The following is a 21000-nucleotide window of genomic DNA, read 5'->3' on the forward strand; positions in this document are numbered from 1 at the left end:
GCTCACAGCACATGGCCCTACTGTTGGTTGGTATAGAAAATGTTGCCTCACTCAATGACAACTAATGAGATAGACTGGCCGGTCTATGTCCCAGATTGCATGTACACAAGTGTGTGTCTGTGTGCCTGCCTGTAATGGGGAAATTTCATATCACTAAATGTAGTATTTAGTTTACAGCAAGATTTAGTTTTTGTTCTAGCACTACACAGCTGATTCAAATAATCAACGCTTGATGAGTTGATTATTTGAATCAGCTGTGTAGTGCTGGGGTTTAGAGTCATCGACACAATGTTTAGCTTATTTCGAGTTTCTGTAATACACATGAATTCCTGTGCAGAAGAAAGACACAGCACAAATGAGAAAACAGAGTGAGAAATAAAGAGAAAAAAGAGCGAATGGGATCCATAATCCGGGCGTCTCGTCGTTGGTCCCAAGTCCCCGGGGTGGGCTGGGTGGAGTTAAGAGACACCGGGCTTATCTCTCCCTCCGCCACATAAGATATGGCTGGGAAATGAGCTGAGAGGGGAGAAAAAGCTCCAGCACAGGGAGAGAATCTGTCTCCTGAGCCGTGTCAGCTTACCCCTCAGCCCCATTCACTGTGTCAGTCAGTCAGTCTAGTCCCTGGCCTCTGGAGTCTATCTGCACATCACATCACTCTGTGCCTGCCTGTCTGTCTGTCTGCCTGTCTGTCTGCTGGATGGAGCCAGGTGCTGCTGCTACAGATTACCAACATCTGATTTCCATGAGATTCCCCTCCAAATGGCTGGTGAAGTAGTGTAGGTGGTGGTTATAGTTGCTTGAATGTCACTCTTGATGTCAATGCTCTTTTCTGACAATCTCGGGGGTATCGTATGATCCTGAGGCCTGAATCTCTCTCCATCCAGTAGAATGTAGAGGTTTTTATGCTTCTACATCGGCATTGCTTGCTGTTTGGGGTTTTAGGCTGGGTTTCTGTACAGCACTTTGTGACATCAAGTGATGTAAGAAGGGCTTTATAAATACATTTGATTGATTGAAAATAAATGTGATTTTATTAAGGTTAGATGAATAATAATGATGGCGTTTCAGTACCTCTACCAGTTGTTTAAACACGAACCGCCTCTTCAATCTCGGACACATCATCAGATTAGCCTGATCTTTGGGGTGGCACGCATTGTATCTGATATGCATAGCACATCCAATATGCTTTAAAGTGGATCTGACAGTGTCACGACTTTCGCCGAAGTTGGTCCCTCTCCTTGTTCGGGCGGCGTTCGGCGTTCGGCGGTCGTCGTCACCGGTTTTCTAGTTGCCACCGATCCACGTTTTCTTTTTCCATTTGTTTTGTCTTCATTGTACACACCTGATTTCCATTTCTTAATTATTGTTCCCTATTTAACCCTCTGGTTTCCCCATTGGTTTTGTGCGTGATTGTTCCGTGTTAAGCTGTCGCATGTGTTTGTGAGCTGAGTTAGTTTCCCTACATGGAATATTTTGCTGTTTTGTTGAGTAAAGACCTTTATTACTCATTCTCGGTGTCCTACGCCTGCTCCGTCCCCCCTGCTGCACACTGACTCTCGACAGACAGCGTTTTAACTACTTTGTTGACATGAAACAAACAGACAATCATAATATCAGTAAAAAAATATCAAATTCACAGTTAATGCTACAAAACCAACTTCATAAGAGGTCTTAAAAGTAGGTTCTATTTGACTCAACGTTCCATGATGTACACTAAGGCATTGTTGGCAGAATAGATGGATGCAGTTCATTGCATGATTAATATAATTCACCAATACATTTCTTGGTATTTTAAAAATATTACTATCAGGTTGTAAATCACAGCTGGTCTGGTACATTGTTACCTGCCTCCATTCAGAATGCACTGTTTCAGTTTCAATGGCTCAATATTTTGGACTAAAATGGACGAATGTAACCAAGACTGGGAATGTCAATACAATCAAACTAGCAAGGCCAATGATCACAAGTCAGTCATAAGTGGCTAATAGTTTGCTATTTATGTAGCAAGCTAAAAACACAGAGCCTAATGTTAGCTAGCTAGCTGCAAGGAGGATATCATGTCATTGGAGAAGTGGGTGAGTGACTGACTTTTTCCCCTCATATCATTTTCCGGTGACTACACACAGTTAGAGATGCAGGTGTCATTTGGTTAGCTAGCAAGAACTTGAATGACTGCTATTGTAGGTGAAAATTCATGACTATGGTTGATTTTCTAGTATCTAGACTGTTCTCCCAAAAGTATTGAGACAGAAAACATAGGGTGAATTAATAGACATGTGAAAGCAGAGTAAAGGCTGAGCTCAGATGAATGGTCAGAGCTGGATTAACAAAGAGTTAACCCTTGGACATATAAAAACAGAACGTAAGCAGAACCCATGGGAGTGTACAGACTGGGTCAACATGGAGTTAATCACTAGACATGTAAAAACAGAACGTAAGCAGAACCCATGGGAGTGTACAGACCGGGTCAACATGGAGTTAATCACTAGACATGTAAAAACAGAACGTAAGCAGAACCCATGGGAGTGTACAGACCGGGTCAACATGGAGTTAATCACTAGACATGTAAAAACAGAACGTAAGCAGAACCCATGGGAGTGTACAGACTGGGTCAACATGGAGTTAATCACTAGACATGTAAAAACAGAACGTAAGCAGAACCCATGGGAGTGTACAGACTGGGTTAACATGGAGTTAATCACTAGACATGTTAAAACAGAACGTAAGCAGAACCCATGGGAGTGTACAGACTGGGTCAACATGGAGTTAATCACTAGACATGTAAAAACAGAACATAAGCAAAACATGTGCACCTTAGTTAATTAATATAGGCACCAAGAGCCATGTATCTGTAATAACAACCATGTATCTGTAATAAGAACCATGTATCTGTAATAAGAACCATGTATCTGTAATAAGAGCCATGTATCTGTAATAAGAACCATGTATCTGTAATAAGAACCATGTATCTGTAATAAGAACCATGTATCTGTAATAAGAGCCATGTATCTGTAATAAGAGCCATGTATCTGTAATAAGAACCATGTATCTGTAATAAGAACTATGTATCTGTAATAAGAGCCATGTATCTGTAATAAGAACCATGTATCTGTAATAAGAACCATGTATCTGTAATAAGAACCATGTATCTGTAATAACAACCATGTATCTGTAATAAGAACCATGTATCTGTAATAACAACCATGTATCTGTAATAAGAACCATGTATCTGTAATAAGAACCATGTATCTGTAATAAGAGCCATGTATCTGTAATAAGAGCCATGTATCTGTAATAAGAACCATGTATCTGTAATAAGAACCATGTATCTGTAATAAGAGCCATGTATCTGTAATAAGAGCCATGTATCTGTAATAAGAACCATGTATCTGTAATAAGAACCATGTATCTGTAATAAGAACCATGTATCTGTAATAAGAACCATGTATCTGTAATAAGAGCCATGTATCTGTAATAAGAACCATGTATCTGTAATAAGAGCCATGTATCTGTAATAAGAGCCATGTATCTGTAATAAGAACCATGTATCTGTAATATGAACCATGTATCTGTAATAAGAACCATGTATCTGTAATAAGAACAATTGTTTGTACTAATCAAGTATTATTAGAAAAACACTTATATTAGGAAAGTATATATACAATAAATGTATTCTTTTTTGTATTAACACTATGGCGCCGCCACGCTTACAATCTAAATTAAGCAGATGTGGGCGTTAACAAGCAAGAATTGGGACAAGAAGATAATGGTGGTGAGAGACCAAGGGGTGTTAATCATCTACATAGAGGGGAGTGACCATGTGTGTTATCTGAAAGTGGAAACCTATAAAGCCTGAGGTCTGTAACAAGAAAAATCAGTTGTTCCATGGAATTGCTCGGCTCTGTTACTTTGTAACAAAGTCTATTTGAATTTACAAGTTCCCGGTATCTGAGAAATATTTGATTCAATATTTCCACAACATTATCCAGTTAGCATATCTCTTGTGTTCGCAAATTCACTCTGGCTATCTATTTCAGAACAGACTTGTCTGAGTATGTCAGAGAGCCTGAATAACTGATGCCTTTACGAATGTGCTACACCGGCTGAATATGACCGGTGTCAGTAAACGTAGGCAGAAAAAGTAATAGTTAGTCAAGAATGCTCTAGATAACATGTAAGCCTTGCTAACCAGCTCTGCTAGGCCGAGTAAAGTGGTCAGAGTGAGGTGTTCTCTCATTTGTGTCTGGAAGTAGCAAGCTAGCCAACTTTGGCCAGTTAGCTTGGGTGCTTGGTTGCAGGCAAGCTGCAGAAGGACGGGAAGTCTACAATTCCCCATCGTTTATCAGTACAATTTTGACGGCCAACTAGCTGAATCAATTTGAGAGGGTTTACAGTGCATTCGGAAAGTATTCAGACCCCTTGACTTTTTCCACATTTTGTTACGTTACAGACTTATTTGTTTTCCTCATCAATCTACAAACAATACTCCATAATGACGAAGTAAAAACAGTTTTTTAGAAATATTTGCTAATTTATCAAATAAAAAAACTGATTAATCCTTTACAGTATTCAGACCCTTTACTCAGTACTTTGTTGAAGCACCTTTGGCAGCGATTACAGCCTCAAGTCTTCTTGGGTATGAAACTACAAGCTTGGCACACCTGTATTTGAGATCTTCTCCCATTCTTCTCTGCAGAACCTCTCAAGCTCTGTCAGGTTGGATAGGGAGCGTCACTGCACAGCTATTTTCAGGTCTCTCCAGAGATGTTCGATCGGGTTCAAGTCCGGGCTCTGGCGGAGCCACTCAAGGACATTCAGAGACTTGTCCCGAAGTCACTCCTGCATTGGCAAACTCCAAGTGGGCTGTCATGCGCCTTTTACTGAGGAGTGGCTTCCGTCTAGCCATGCCTGATTGGTGGAGTGCTGCAGAGATGGATGTCCTTCCTTCCTTCCTCCACAGAGGAACTTTGGAGCTTTGTCAGAGTGACCATCGTGTTCTTGGTCACCTCCCTGACCAAGGCCCTTCTCCCCCGATTGCTCAGTTTGGCCGGGTGGAAAGCTCTAGGAAGAATCTTGGTGGTTCCAAACTTCTTCCATTTAAGAATGATGAAGGCCACTGTGTTCTTGGGGACCTTCAATGATGCAGAAATGTTTTGGTACCCTTCCCCAGATCTGTACCTCGACAGTCCTGTCTCGGAGCTCTACGGACTATTCCTTTGACCTCATGGCTTGGTTTTTCATCTGAAATGCACCGTCAACCAGAGGTGTGGACTCAAGTCACATGACTTGGACTTGAGTCAGACTCGAGTCACAAATATGATGACTTGCAACTCGACTTTGACTTTAACACCAATGACTCGTGACTTGACTTGGACTTGAGCCTTATGACTCGACCTGACTTGATACCCTCCCCAAGCCCAAATATTAAAAATGATGCTATTTAAAAAAGTGTGCAGCGCATTAACTCTTCATTTAACGGATTACAGTTTGAATCAGACAGCACAGCAGCCAATCAAATTGTGCCAGCTGAGAAACAGTTGTGCGTGGCAGTGCAGAGGAACGTCGGTGAGTGAATTCAGACGGAGCCCTTGGAAAGATGATACCCCAAATTATTATTTTCGGATATAAAGACAACGCTGTATCAACAAAAAAACGGATTGCAACTTGAAAACATGCGGGAAGAAAATTACATACGGAGGCACAACAATTTCTAACTTTGTTCTACATTTGAAGTTGCACAAAGAACGATAAGTCGTGGCTAATATAGCCGACAGCTATACATTTTTTTACTTTACTAGTGTATCATGTAGGCTAGCATAACGTTAAATCAATGAGCCTCCACACAGTCAGTCAGTGCGGGAACGTGATCATTGCACCCAAGATTGAGCTACAACTGGCCAGGCAGTTGGTAGCCTAAATCCTGTCTGATGTTCCTAAAACAAGGTAGGGCGATGGTGTACAAGCCTACATCGCCCGATTGCGCCCCATAACGATCCTCGATAGTCGATCACTATTGGGGGGGGTGTCTTTCTCATGGCTACCCATGTATTTCCATGGAAATATAACGTTAATTTGTAAAGTAATAAATGTATAGATAGTTTTAAAAGCATTCATGATTTGCGTAAATGTAATATACTAACTATTACTCTTGTTAAAAATATGAAATGGTATTACATTTGGTGAAGAGCACGCGTAGCACATTCATCTCCTGCACATCTATCACTCCAGTGTTTTATTGGTACCGTAAGTTCCGGACTATAAGCCGCAACTTTTTTCCCATGCTTTGAACCCCGCGGCTTAAACAATGACGCGGCTAATATATGGATTTTTCCCGCTTTCAATTTTTTTTTCTCCAAAAAAACACATTCTGTGACGTGCTCAGTTTTTTGGCAGCATGAAGCTTTCATTAGACCAATGAAATTGGCGAACGGGTTAAGGTCAAACAACTTTTTTGTTTACTATTTAGATTAAATCGAGCGCTCTCAAACTTCCCATCATTCTGATTACGGTAGTCATTTTGTCACCCTCATCATGGCAAAGACATGGAGAAATGCATATGATGCAGCTTTCAAGTTGAAGGTGATTGATCTGGCTGTTGGAAAAGGAAATAGAGCTGCTGCATGGGAGCTTGGTCTTAATGAGTCGATGACAAGACTTTTGGAAACAGCAGCGTGAGGAATTGACTCTGCAAAAAGACAACTAAAGCTTACTGCTAATTTTGTATTTTTGTTACAAGCCGTGTTTCGTTAAAGCCTATTTATTTTTGTTACAAGCCGTGTTTCGATAAAGCCTATTTATTTTTGTTACAAGCCGTGTTTCGTTAAAGCCTGTGTAAAGTTCATTTGTTTCAATGTACCGGTAGGCACCTGCGGCTTATAGACATGTGCGGCTTATTTATGTTCAAAATAAATAAAACAATTAAATTCAGTGGGTGCGGCTTATATTCAGGTGCGCTTAATAGTCCGGAAATTACGGTATATTGTAATTACTTCGCCACCATGGCCTATTTATTGCCTTACCTCCCTTATCTTACCTCATTTGCACACACTGTATGCACACACTGGATACCTTTTCTATTGTATTATTGACTGTATGTTTGTTTATTCCATGTGTAACTCTGTGTTGTTGTACGTGTCGAACTGCTTTGCTTTATCTTGGCCAGGTCGCAGTTGTAAATTAGAACTTGTTCTCAACTAGCCTACCAGGTTAAATAAAGGTGAAAAAAGAGCACATTAAGACTTGTTTAGGACTCAAAACTCAAAGTTAAAGACTTGAGACTTGACTTGATACTTGACAGTCTTGACTTGAGGCTTGACTCGGACTTGAGTGCTGGGACTTGAGTGCTGGGACTTGAGTGCTGGGACTTGAGTGCTGGGACTTGAGTGCTGGGACTTGAGTGCTGGGACTTGAGTGCTGGGACTTGAGTGCTGGGACTTGAGTGCTGGGACTTGAGACTTACTTGTGACTTGTAAAACAATGACTTGGTCCCACCTCTGCCGTCAACTGTCGGACCTTATATAGACAGGTGTGTGCCTTTGCAAATTATGTCCAATCAATTTCATTTACTACAAGTGGACTCCAATCAAGTTGTAGAAAGATTTCAAGGATGATCAATGGAAACAGGATGCACCTGAGCTCAATTTCGAGTCTCATAGCAAAGGATCTAAATACTTATGTAAATAAGGTATTTCTGTTTAGTTTTTTTCGCTTTGTCATTGTGGAGTATTGTGTGTAGCTTGATGAGGAACAGATGTATTTAATACATTTTAGGATAAGGATGTAACGTAACAAAATGTGGAAAAGGGGAAGGGGTCTGAATACTATCTGAATGCACTGTACTGTATCTAATGTTCTTTCATTATGTTTTAGCTCATCTTGCTCTGGCTAGCATTAGTTGTTGATGTTGTTGTTGTTGATGTGCATAACTGAGGGAGAGAAAACCTACCTTTTCGTGGTTGTTTGATCAATAGGACTGTAAAGTTCCCAAATGTAAGAGGACTTTTTCCACATTTGCAGAAATCCATTCAGGTGTATTTTGTGGCTTTTGGTGAATGCGTTCTAATGATCTACAGTCGCGCTGTTGCAACTGCCTGTAAACACACAGTCCAGTTCAAAGGGAATGATGGCAGGCCGTTGTGGCAAATGGCTTGTTTGCATGAAGGTCTACTGTAGCTCTGATTGGCTATGGTGCACCGTCTGTGTAGACTCCGGTCCTGGACAAGACATATGTTTTTATTAGGTTTTATTTACTGCACTGTCTATTAATTGTCCAAACGCAAGGCCAGTTTCCCACTCTATATTGCTATAGAATTTTCACAAATGCCTTAGTATACGTAGTTCCCAAACATTCTAAGAATTTATGAAAATGTGAAAATGACCATATCTAAGTGCTCACTTGTCAGAAAATGTTTTAAAAAGTGTCATGTTCTTGGGAGTGTATATGAACAGATTTTAATAAGATTTCATGTTGCTAAATTGCTGTCAGTTCCACTTTAAATAGCACTGAGGCTGTTGTGTGTAGAACATCTTTCACCATGCACGCTGTGAATCATGTTTCACACTCACACTAATTGGTAGGGTGGAACAATAAGGGTACTGGGCTAATAACCACCCCCTGCCCTTTGTGTAGAGGACGCCAGGAGTGTGCGTGGGAGAGAGTGAAAGAGAGTTCAGCAGTGTTCAGGAGCATGAGGGAGAGAGTGGGAGAGAATGGGAGGAGGGATGGGAGCTTCTGAGGTGGTAGGAGAGCTTCAGAGGAGGTAGGTGAGCTTCAGATGGGATAGGGGAACTTCAGTGGGGATAGGAAATCTTCAGAGGGGATAGGAGAGCTTCAGAGGGGATTAGAGAGCTTCAGATGGGATAGGTGAGCTTCAGAGGGGATAGGAGAGCTTCAGAGGGGATAGGAGAGCTTCAGAAGGGATAGGAGAGCTTCAGATGGGATAGGTGAGCTTCAGAGGGGATAGGAGAGCTTCAGAGGGGATAGGTGAGCTTCTTAGGGGATAGGAGAGCTTCAGATGGGATAGGTGAGCTTCAGATGGGATAGGAGAGCTTCAGATGGGATAGGGGAACTTCAGATGGGATAGGACAGCTTCAGAGGGGGCAGGGGAACTTCAGAAGAGACAGGGGAGCTCCAGAGGGGATAGGAGAGCTTCACAGGGGATTAGAGAGCTTCAGATGGGATAGGAGAGCTTCGAAAGGGATAGGAGAGCTTCAGAGGGGATAGGAGAGCTTCAGAGGGGATAGGGGAGCTTCAGAGGGGATAGGGGAACTTCAGAGGGGATAGGGGAACTTCAGAGGGGATAGGGGAACTTCAGAGGGGATAGGGGAACTTCAGAGGGGATAGGGGAACTTCAGAGAGGATAGGGGAACTTCAGAGGGGATAGGGGAACTTCAGAGGGGATAGGGGAACTTCAGAGGGGATAGGGGAACTTTAGGGGATAGGGGGACATCAGAGAGGATAGGGGAACTTCAGAGAGGATAGGGGAACTTCAGAGGGGATAGGGGAACTTCAGAGGGGATAGGGGAACTTCAGAGGGGATAGGGGAACTTTAGGGGATAGGGGAACTTCAGAGGGGATAGGGGAACTTCAGAGGGGATAGGGGAACTTTAGGGGATAGGGGGACATCAGAGAGGATAGGGGAACTTCAGAGAGGATAGGGGAACTTCAGAGGGGATAGGGGAACTTCAGAGGGGATAGGGGAACTTCAGAGGGGATAGGGGAACTTTAGGGGATAGGGGAACTTCAGAGGGGATAGGGGAGCTTCACGGGTGTCTATGAGTTCAGGAGGATGTAGGTGTTGGAAGGCACAGCAGAGTCTGGAGGTGTGCATTAGAGTCTAGACAATAGGAGACACCATCTAATAAGAATCACCCATATTATTCATGGTACTGGAAAGACCTACATTAGTGGGCTCCACCTCTCCCAGACATTTTCCCCTGCTTTACCCACAACCATATTACTTCCTTACCACGACAACCATGGCTTATTTCCTGTTTCTTGTCTCCACAGGAAGTCAAGTCAACCTGACGTGCCGAGCGTTCTTCGGCTTCGCCGGGGAGGTCAGTCCGCTCATCTACTGGATGAAGGGAGAGAAGTTCATTGAAGACCTGGATGTGGAGAGGTTCAGAGAGAGTGACATCAAGTAAGACACACACACACATCAAGTAACACCCTGTCACACACACTTCAAGTAACACCCTGTCACACACACACTTCTAGTAACACCCTGTCACACACACACACTTCAAGTAACACCCTGTCACACACACACACTTCAAGTAACACCCTGTCACACACACACATTTCAAGTAACACCCTGTCACACACACACACTTCAAGTAACACCCTGTCACACACACACATTTCAAGTAACACCCTGTCACACACACACTTCAAGTAACACCCTGTCACACACACACATTTCAAGTAACACCCTGTCACACACACACTTCAAGTAACACCCTGTCACACACACACACTTCAAGTAACACCCTGTCACACACACACTTCAAGTAACACCCTGTCACACACACACACTTCAAGTAACACCCTGTCACACACACTTCAAGTAAGACCCTGTTACACACACACATTGCATGAGGTCATATGGGAGTGGTATGTTCTATAAAACATATGTACAAATAATATACATACATTCCTGCATGAACTGTCAAAAGTCAAAGCCACAGTTTTGACCAACACACTTGTGATGGTATGATGTAATGCTATTACCAGGCTGTGATATGTTGTAGTGCTATTAACAGGCTGTGGTATGTTGTAGTGCTATTACCAGGCTGTGGTATGTTGTAATGCTATTACCAGGCTGTGGTATGTTGTAATGCTATTACCAGGCTGTGGTATGATGTAATGCTATTACCAGGCTGTGATATGTTGTAGTGCTATTAACAGGCTGTGGTATGTTGTAGTGCTATTAACAGGCTGTGGTATGTTGTAATGCTATTACCAGGCTGTGGTATGTTGTAATGCTATTACCAGGCTGTGGTATGTTGTAATGCTATTACCAGGCTGTGGTATGTTGTAATGCTATTACCAGGCTGTGGTATGTTGTAATGCTATTACCAGGCTGTGGTATGATGTAATGCTATTACCAGGCTGTGGTATGATGTAATGCTATTACCAGGCTGTGATATGTTGTAGTGCTATTAACAGGCTGTGGTATGTTGTAATGCTATTACCAGGCTGTGGTATGTTGTAATGCTATTACCAGGCTGTGGTATGTTGTAATGCTATTACCAGGCTGTGGTATGTTGTAATGCTATTACCAGGCTGTGGTATGTTGTAATGCTATTACCAGGCTGTGGTATGATGTAATGCTATTACCAGACTATGGTATGATGTAATGCTATTACCAGGCTGTGGTATGTTGTAATGCTATTACCAGGCTGTGGTATGTTGTAATGCTATTACCAGGCTGTGGTATGTTGTAGTGCTATTACCAGGCTGTGGTATGATGTAATGCTATTACCAGGCTGTGATATGTTGTAGTGCTATTAACAGGCTGTGGTATGTTGTAATGCTATTACCAGGCTGTGGTATGTTGTAATGCTATTACCAGGCTGTGGTATGTTGTAATGCTATTACCAGGCTGTGGTATGTTGTAATGCTATTACCAGGCTGTGGTATGTTGTAATGCTATTACCAGGCTGTGGTATGATGTAATGCTATTACCAGACTATGGTATGATGTAATGCTATTACCAGGCTGTGGTATGATGTAATGCTATTACCAGACTATGGTATGATGTAATGCTATTACCAGACTATGGTATGATGTAATGCTATTACCAGGCTGTGGTATGATGTAACGCTATTACCAGGCTGTGATATGTTGTAGTGCTATTAACAGGCTGTGGTATGATGTAATGCTATTACCAGGCTGTGGTATGTTGTAATGCTATTACCAGGCTGTGGTATGATGTAATGCTATTAACAGGCTGTGGTATGATGTAATGCTATTACCAGGCTGTGGTATGATGTAATGCTATTACCAGGCTGTGGTATGTTGTAATGCTATTACCAGGCTGTGGTATGTTGTAATGCTATTACCAGGCTGTGGTATGATGTAATGCTATTACCAGGCTGTGGTATGTTGTAATGCTATTACCAGGCTGTGGTATGATGTAATGCTATTAACAGGCTTATTCATCTTGAATTCAGATATTCCTGAATCTATATTGACTATACAGCATCTGACCCAAGAGAAGCACGACTGTATCTTTATGTTTTAATAACCCTAAGTACTGTTATTCTCTAATGTGCCTCTTCACTCATGGGCAGACTGGAAGACACTGTTATTCTCTAATGTGCCTGTTCACTCATGGGCAGACTGGAAGACACTGTTATTCTCTAATGTGCCTCTTCACTCATGGGCAGACTGGAAGACACTGTTATTCTCTAATGTGCCTCTTCACTCATGGGCAGACTGGAAGACACTGTTATTCTCTAATGTGCCTGTTCACTCATGGGCAGACTGGAAGACACTGTTATTCTCTAATGTGCCTCTTCACTCATGGGCAGACTGGAAGACACTGTTATTCTCTAATGTGCCTCTTCACTCATGGGCAGACTGGAAGACACTGTTATTCTCTAATGTGCCTCTTCACTCATGGGCAGACTGGAAGACACTGTTATTCTCTAATGTGCCTGTTCACTCATGGGCAGACTGGAAGACACTGTTATTCTCTAATGTGCCTGTTCACTCATGGGCAGACTGGAAGACACTGTTATTCTCTAATGTGCCTGTTCACTCATGGGCAGACAGGAAGACACTGTTATTCTCTAATGTGCCTGTTCACTCATGGGCAGACTGGAAGACACTGTTATTCTCTAATGTGCCTCTTCACTCATGGGCAGACTGGAAGACACTGTTATTCTCTAATGTGCCTCTTCACTCATGGGCAGACTGGAAGACACTGTTATTCTCTAATGTGCCTGTTCACTCATGGGCAGACTGGAAGACACTGTTATTCTCTAATGTGCCTGTTCACTCATGGGCAGACTGGAAGACACTGTTATTCTCTAATGTGCCTGTTCACTCATGGGCAGAATGGAAGACACTGTTATTCTCTAATGTGCCTGTTCACTCATGGGCAGACTGGAAGACACTGGCGTAAAGTTTAAGCTGAAGGTAGCAGACAGCCTGGTGGTTAAGAGCGTTGGGTGTGAAAGCTGAGCCAACAAGGTGAAAAGCTGTAAGACACTTAATAACCCTAATTGCTCCAGGGTCACCGTTGATAATGGCTGACCCTGGCCGTGACCCCACTCTCCCAGGGTGTCTCACCCCACTCTCCCAGGGTGTCTCAAGGAGAGTTGGGATATGCAAAACAACATATGCGTATTAACACACACTTGTACATGTGTAAAATAGGACAAATATAAGCACCCACCAAATGATTGTTATTATGTTTTAAGCTGTTACCATGAAAACTCTAATTATTGTGTTTATATATTAAGCTGTTACCATGAGAATGGGTGCCCTAGTGATTCCTATGCACACGTGCAGAGTGCGATCTAAGATTACCAGTCCAGGATAATAGATAGGATTTGAGATAGCCTGGAGCCGTTCTCCTCCCGTGTTTGCATGCATATACAGAGGAGGTCAGGAGCATTTATCCTCATACAAGAGAGTCAGGGATACACAGCGCAATAACAACCATTTAAAGGCCAGTTACCACAAATACCTCACCGCACTCTGACAGCTCTAGTAGAAAAATGGAACTTTTCCGTCACCAGCCATAGCTATTTCTTCAATAACATCAATGAATGTTTAATGGCGTTAGTCAATAATTCAGGCGATCATACATTCTTTATTATTGCACGGCGTGTGTGTGTTCTCTGAAAGCGATCAGGCTTGCTTGCTTTGCTTATCATGTTGCTGGTCTTGAATGCTAAAGTTATACTGAGTGGGCGTGAGCTGTGGAGCTAGAGAGGAGAGCAAGGGAACTCTGGGAGTTCTCTTTTACTTTGATTTGTGGGCGTCTGGTGGGAACAGCTCTGCTCTTCAGCCCTGGAGAAACATACACACAGACACGAATACACACACACAAACACACACACACACACACACACACAGACAGACACGCATACAAACACACAGACACACACACGCACAGACACACACACACACACACACACAAATACACACACACAGACACACATAAATACACACACACACACTCACGCAGACAGACACACGCACAGACACACACGCAACGAACACACACACACACCCATGGGCTGAATACTCCATGGATCACTAGTACATATACAGTACCTGTCCAGGGGACTCTCACAGACATGGAGCATCTGTCTCTTTGTCTTCACAATCCATCCATTCCTCCGTTAATCCAACAGTCAATCCATTCCTCCGTTAATCCAACAATCCATTCATCCATTCCTCCATTAATCCAACAATCCATCCATCCATTCCTCTTTTAATCCAACAGCCCATCCATCAATTTATCTGGTAATCCAACAGTCCATCCATTCCTCTGTTAATCCAACAGTCCATCCATTCCTCTGTTAATCCAACAGTCCATCTATTCCTCTGTTAATCCAACAGTCCGTCTATCCATTTCTCTGTTAAACCAACAGTCCATCCATTCCTCTGTTAATCCAACAGTCCGTCTATCCATTTCTCTGTTAAACCAACAGTCCATCCATTCCTCTGTTAATCCAACAGTCCGTCTATCCATTTCTCTGTTAAACCAACAGTCCATCCATTCCTCTGTTAATCCAACAGTCCGTCTATCCATTCCTCTGTTAATCCAACAGTCCGTCTATCCATTCCTCTGTTAATCCAACAGCCCATCCGTTCCTCTGTTAATCCAACAGTCCATCTATCCATTCCTCTGTTAATCCAACAGTCCATCTATCCATTCCTCTGTTAATCCAACAGCCCATCCATCAATTTATCTGGTAATCCAACAGTCCATCCATTCCTCTGTTAATCCAACAAGTCCATCCATTTCTCTGGTAATCCAACAGTCCATCCATTTCCTGTTAATCCAACAGTCCATCCATTCCTCTGTTAATCCAATAGTCCATCTATCCATTCCTCTGTTAATCCAACAGTCCATCTATCCATTCCTCTGTTAATCCAACAGTCCATCCATTCCTTTGTTAATCCAACAGTCCGTCTATCCATTCCTCTGTTAATCCAACAGTCCATCTATTCCTCTGTTAATCCAACAGTCCATCTATTCCTCTGTTAATCCAACAGTCCATCTATTCCCCTGTTAATCCAACAGCCCATCCATTCCTTTGTTAATCCAACAGTCCGTCTATCCATTCCTCTGTTAATCCAACAGTCCATCTATTCCTCTGTTAATCCAACAGTCCATCCATTCCTCTGTTAATCCAGTAGTCCATCCATCCATTCCTCCGTTAATCTAACAGTCCATCCATCCAATTCATCCATCTTCAGCGTCTGGCTGTGCTTTCATTCAAGCCAATTCACTTCAATATGCTTTATTGGTCCGCAAGGGGCAATTATAGCAGGACTGACCATGGCATGGCAGACATTGCATTACCATAACAACAACAGAGAACAGGAAACGCTGAACACACATAATAACACTTATTGCTCCAGTGAATAAGAGTTCCAAAGAAAAACAGCCGTCCACAATACTCCGTACTTGCTAACTTGAGTCCCTATAGGTTTTCCCTACTGGTCATTGATGTTTAACACACATTCTGATATGTCCGGAGACCTCCCTCTGTAGAACAGTAACTACATCAGGAACACCTTCCGTAACTACCCTCACAATGTACTCAAACCTCCACAGGAATCAATTCATCATTCTATAAACGTCTCAGAGAAAACTGGACACATATCTCCATGCTCGGCAGATGTGAGCTAATGAAAAGGTTAGGTGGAACATGGAGTGGGACAAGCAGGGAAGAGAGGAGATGAACCAGTGAAACGCATGACATTTGGAAACGTCTCTGTAAGCTTGCAGGTTCAGAGTACCTGGAGAGGTCTCTCACTCCAAACCTGGTGATGACTTCATACCAATTAGGCTTGGAATAAATCAATGAAAAAGAGAGGGAGAGAGAACGAGAGAGAGGGAGGGAGGGAGAGAGAAGGAGAGGGAGAGGGGGAGAGAGACTGAGAGACCAGAGAGAGAAACACGAGAGACCAGAGAGAGTGCGAGGGATTGAGAGACCAGAGAGAGAGAGTGACTGAGAGACCAGAGAGAGAGAGAGAGACCGAGAGACCAGAGACCAGGCTGTAGTACTGAACATGTGAAGACCTAGTTGTCTTAGGTTACACAATAGTTACCCAGAAGAAAATGAGGGAGGGTCATGCTTTTTACATTTTGGTCATGGGGAAGGTTTAGTTTTTTTGTTGTTTTTTTGTCCAGGGCAGGGTCATGTAATTTGTAATCAATAAAATGTTATATTTCTCAGGGTTTGATAATTAGTTGCTTATTATATTATTTAATGTGTGCCCGATGATGCCCCTCATCCCTGATTTTCTGCTGGGAGCACAATATCAAGTCAGCCCAGTGTGGTCTCACTAAAATGATCCATAGCCTATACAAGCCTTTCTCAAATCCCGGTCTGTGGAGGAACGCTTTCCAGTCTGCAGCATATTTATCTTCAATATGATTTTTATTTTTTTGTGGTCTGTGGCATATTTGACTCAAATAAATAGGACCAGTGGAACTACTTGTGCAATGCGCTGAACTATGTATGCAGCAGTAAACAAATTGTGTTGCCATGACTAATTATAGCTACACCAAACACACACACACACACACACACACACACACACACACACACACACACACACACACACACACACACACACACAAGCTAGCCCTGCTGCTCAGCCTTCTCTCTCTCTCTCTCTCTCTCTCTCTCTCTCTCTCTCTCTCTCTCTCTCTCTCTCTCTCTCTCTCTCTCTCTCTCTCCCTGGATTTGTTTCAAAGAACAGCTGCCCACCAAACCCAGTCTGTGTGATATGTCAGACTTGCCTCAGCCGATATGCTATGAAGCCATCGAAAATACGCAGACATTTAGAAGCAAAGCTTCCACATCTCAAGGATAAAACAGACCATTATTTATTTATTTCAAAGCAAACAAACAAAAATGCTGCACAATAATTTCACAGACAATGAGCGTTTACTGAAGGCTTCGTACTTCCTCTCTCATAGCATTTCCTAGTGCCAGGCTCCTTTCACTATAGTAGAAAAGCTGGTCATGCCCTCGGTCGTGGATGCTTGCCCAGAGGTTTTAGCTGCTGCTAGAAAGATCAGTGAAATCCCACGTTCCAATGACACTGTCACGCGTAGAATCCAGGATCTGGCAGATGATATAGAATCACATGGAGGTTTTAGACAGAGCCCGCACATCAAATTGGTTTGTAATCCAATTAGATGAGACGGCTGACATTTCAAATGCCGCTTCTTGTATATATTAGCTACATATATATGAAGAATGTCTTTTTTGCAGAGAGTTGCCTCAGAATAAAACTACAGGTGAAATATTCTGTGTTCTGAACAAGTACGTCACGGGACATGGATTACGATGAGACCATTGTATCGGGATCTGTAGGCCTACGGACGAGTCGACTGCTCAACCAAAACCATGCAGGTGACATTTTCCAAGCATACAATAAAATTGCCGATTTCAAGAAAAAGCTGGGCGCCTGGAGAGACAAAGTGGACAGAGGCATTTTTTCCCATCTATTCTCAACTGTGGTTGATGTGGGTGATGTAGACATGGATCACATGTGTACATTGATGGGGTCACATCTGAGCGCGAAACTCTACTCAAATTCGAGGATTACTTCCCCTCACAATCTGATCCACGCCTGGGAAAGCAGTGGATGTGTAATCCGTTCACCAGCACTGAAGAGACTCACAGCTTGTCACCGGTTCCTGTGACCAAGGCCTGCGCTCGTTTTAATGAGAGGAAGACCTGAATCCCCTTTCCTTCTACATACTTATGAAAGACCAGCTTCTGGTTCCAGGTCTCTTTGTGCTGTCTTTTCAACTCCCAGGGTCATTGAAATATAACAACAATAGAAGTTTGCTATAGGCCTACAACACAAACAGGTATGGGACCACCAGGCTGATGTTTGCTGCAACAAAATCTAAATATCGCAGCAGACTGGCTGTTGAAAACACCTCTGGCACAAACCAGTTTGAGAAAGGCTGGCCTATAATATAGGCTATACTAAGAGCATGTTCGGAGACGCACAGGTGTCACGGATCCCTCTGGAACTTTCATTGCACACACCTGGCCCCTATTCCTACTGATTGTATTTGTATATATGTGCCCTTTGTTCTCCATGGTGCTGACGATTATTGTTACTATGTCCGTTGGTGCGTGTGAGTACCTGTGCTGTGTGTTTTAGCTTTCGTGCCCTTGTGGATTGAACAGATGATTACGGGCTAGTCCCATGTGTTAATCATTGTGTGCGTGTGTTATTTATCCTCGTTCTTTTGTTTGGGTTTCAACCCTGTGTTTTGTTACATGTTTGTTTGGTCTTCGTCCCCGTGCCTTTACACTCCACGCTGTAATTTGGGGTATAATAAAAAAAAATATTACGCATTCCTGCGCCTGTCTCCTGAATCTCTTCATACCAACGTGACGGCAGGGAAAAGTTATATTTCTAAGCAAATGTACTTCCTTCCCAAGTTTTTTTGCTGCTGGGATGCTGTATATACAACTAGGCTACATTGCATTACACACTGCATTGGATAGGCATTCCCAATGACTGTGCTGTGGTCGGTGGGTGGCACTTCAGGAGGCGAGTCAATTTGTCCCCAAAAAATGCAATATCTATGCAAGCGGACTAGGCCTACTGATATCCTGTTCAGCTTGAGAGGGAGAGCAGGAAGATTTCTATAATTAATTTGAATGAAAACAATAGGTTTCGTTGCCCGTAATGAAGCTATTTATCAGAGTTATTGACCTCAAAAAAAATTCGAGTAATTTACATAAACTACTGTTAAATGTTTGGAGTCACTTGTTTTTGAAAGAAATGCAAATTTTTTGTCCATTAAAATAACATCAAATTGATCAGAAATACAGTGTAGACATTGTTAATGTTGTAAATGACTATTGTAGCTGGAAACGGCTGATTTTTTTATGGAATATCTACATAGGTGTACTGAGGCCCATTATCAGAACCATCACTCCTGTGTTCCAATGGCACGTAGTGTTAGCTAATCCAAGTTTATTATTTTAAAAGGCTAATTGATCATTACAAAACCCTTTAGCAATTACGTTAGCACAGCTGAAAACTGTTGTTCTGATTAAAGAAGCAATAAAACTGTTCGCCTTTAGACTAGTTGAGTATCTGGAGCATCAGCATTTGTTGGTTCAATTACAGGCTCAAAATGGCCAGAAACAAAGAACTTTCTTCTGAAACTCATCAGTCTATTCTTGTTCTGAGAAATTAAGGTTATTCCATGCGAGAAATTGCCAAGAAACTGAAGATCACGTACAACGCTGTGAACTACTCCCTTCACAGAAAAGCGCAAACTGGCTCTAACCAGAATAGAAAGAGGAGTGGGAGGCCCCCGGTGCACCGTAAGCTAGTGATGCGCGGGTCAGCTCTTTGTTCACCCCCACCCACCTGCAATTGATGATAACCCATCCGCAACAGGCCTGACTATTTGTGATAAAGTGAATATCTGAGGCCGGCACCCAACTCTAAAATTCGCTGAACAGTTCTCTTTTTCCTCTTGAAAATGTATTGAGCAATTACGCTTCTCGTGAGCAATTAAAAATGCTTGGGCCTATTGAACAGTAGCCTAGCATTTTACTGAAACAAAACAAAATGTGAAACAATGAATGGACATCTTGTAGGCTGTGTGGGCTAATATCCTATCTATACTGGTATATGAATTAATATAATCACATAATTCCCAAACCTAAACCCTAACCTTAACCATTCAGAGTTAATGCCTAAACTTAACCTTAAACACTTCGGAATTTGATGTTTGGAACAGTTCAAAATTTGAGAACCATGGATGAACGTCTAATTCTGATTTGAGACTGTGAGAGCTTGTTGGATTTTCTCCAGGTATCCCTCATTATAAATACATTAGTCCTTTACTGGAGCTCTGCCAGTGTGCTAGGGATGTGGGTTAGGGGTATGATGTGGGTTGGGGTTATGATGCGGGTTGGGGTTATGATGCGAGTTGGGGTTATGATGCGGGTTAGCGTTATCATGCGGGTTAGGGTTATGATGTGAGTTAGGGTTATGATGTGGGTTAGGGTTATGATGTGGGTTAGGTTTATGATGTGGGTTGGGGTTATGATGTGGGTTAGGGTTATGGTGTGGGTTGGGGTTATGATGCGAGTTGGGGTTATGATGCGGGTTAGCGTTATCATGCGGGTTAGGGTTATGATGTGGGTTAGAGTTATGATGTGGGTTAGGGTTATGATGTGGGTTAGAGTTATGATGTGGGTTAGGTTTATGATGTGGGTTAGAGTTATGATGTGGGTTAGGGTTATGATGTGAGTTAGGGTTATGATGTGGGTTAGAGTTATGATGTGGGTTAGGTTTATGATGTGGGTTAGAGTTATGATGTGGGTTAGGTTTATGATGTGGGTTAGGGTTATGATGTGGGTTAGGGGTTAGGGGTATGATGTGGGTTAGGGTTATGGTGTGGGTTAGGGTTAGGGTTATGATGTGGGCTAGGGTTATGGTGTGGGTTAGGGTTATGGTGTGGGTTAGGGTTATGGTGTGGGTTAGGGTTATGGTGTGGGTTAGGGTTAGGGGTATGATGTGGGTTAGGGTTATGATGCAGGTTAGGGTTATGGTGTGGGTTTGGGTAATGATGCGGGTTGGGTTATGATGCGGGTTAGGGTATGGTGTGGGTTAGGTTTTATGATGTGGGTTAGGGTTATGATGTGGGTTAGGTTTATGATGTGGGTTAGGGTTATGATGTGGGTTAGGGTTATGGTGCGGGTTAGGGTTATGGTGTGGGTTAGGGGTATGATGTGGGTTAGGGTTAT

The 21000-nt window shown here is 42.7% G+C and overlaps 1 protein-coding gene across 5 annotated transcripts in view; it reads left to right on the top strand.

Moving 5' to 3' along the window:
* Window positions 1-21000, top strand: part of LOC115179295 (interleukin-1 receptor accessory protein-like 1) — a 355734-nt gene that overhangs the window by 286018 nt on the left and 48716 nt on the right. For all 5 annotated transcript variants that reach the window (XM_029740689.1, XM_029740686.1, XM_029740691.1 and 2 more), the window contains exon 7: window positions 10010-10142. In XM_029740689.1, coding sequence (XP_029596549.1) covers window positions 10010-10142 — 133 coding nt within the window. The remainder of the gene's footprint in view (window positions 1-10009; window positions 10143-21000) is intronic.

The sequence above is a fragment of the Salmo trutta genome, chromosome 39, assembly GCF_901001165.1.
Source record: "Salmo trutta chromosome 39, fSalTru1.1, whole genome shotgun sequence".
Classification (NCBI taxonomy): Eukaryota; Metazoa; Chordata; class Actinopteri; order Salmoniformes; family Salmonidae; genus Salmo; species Salmo trutta.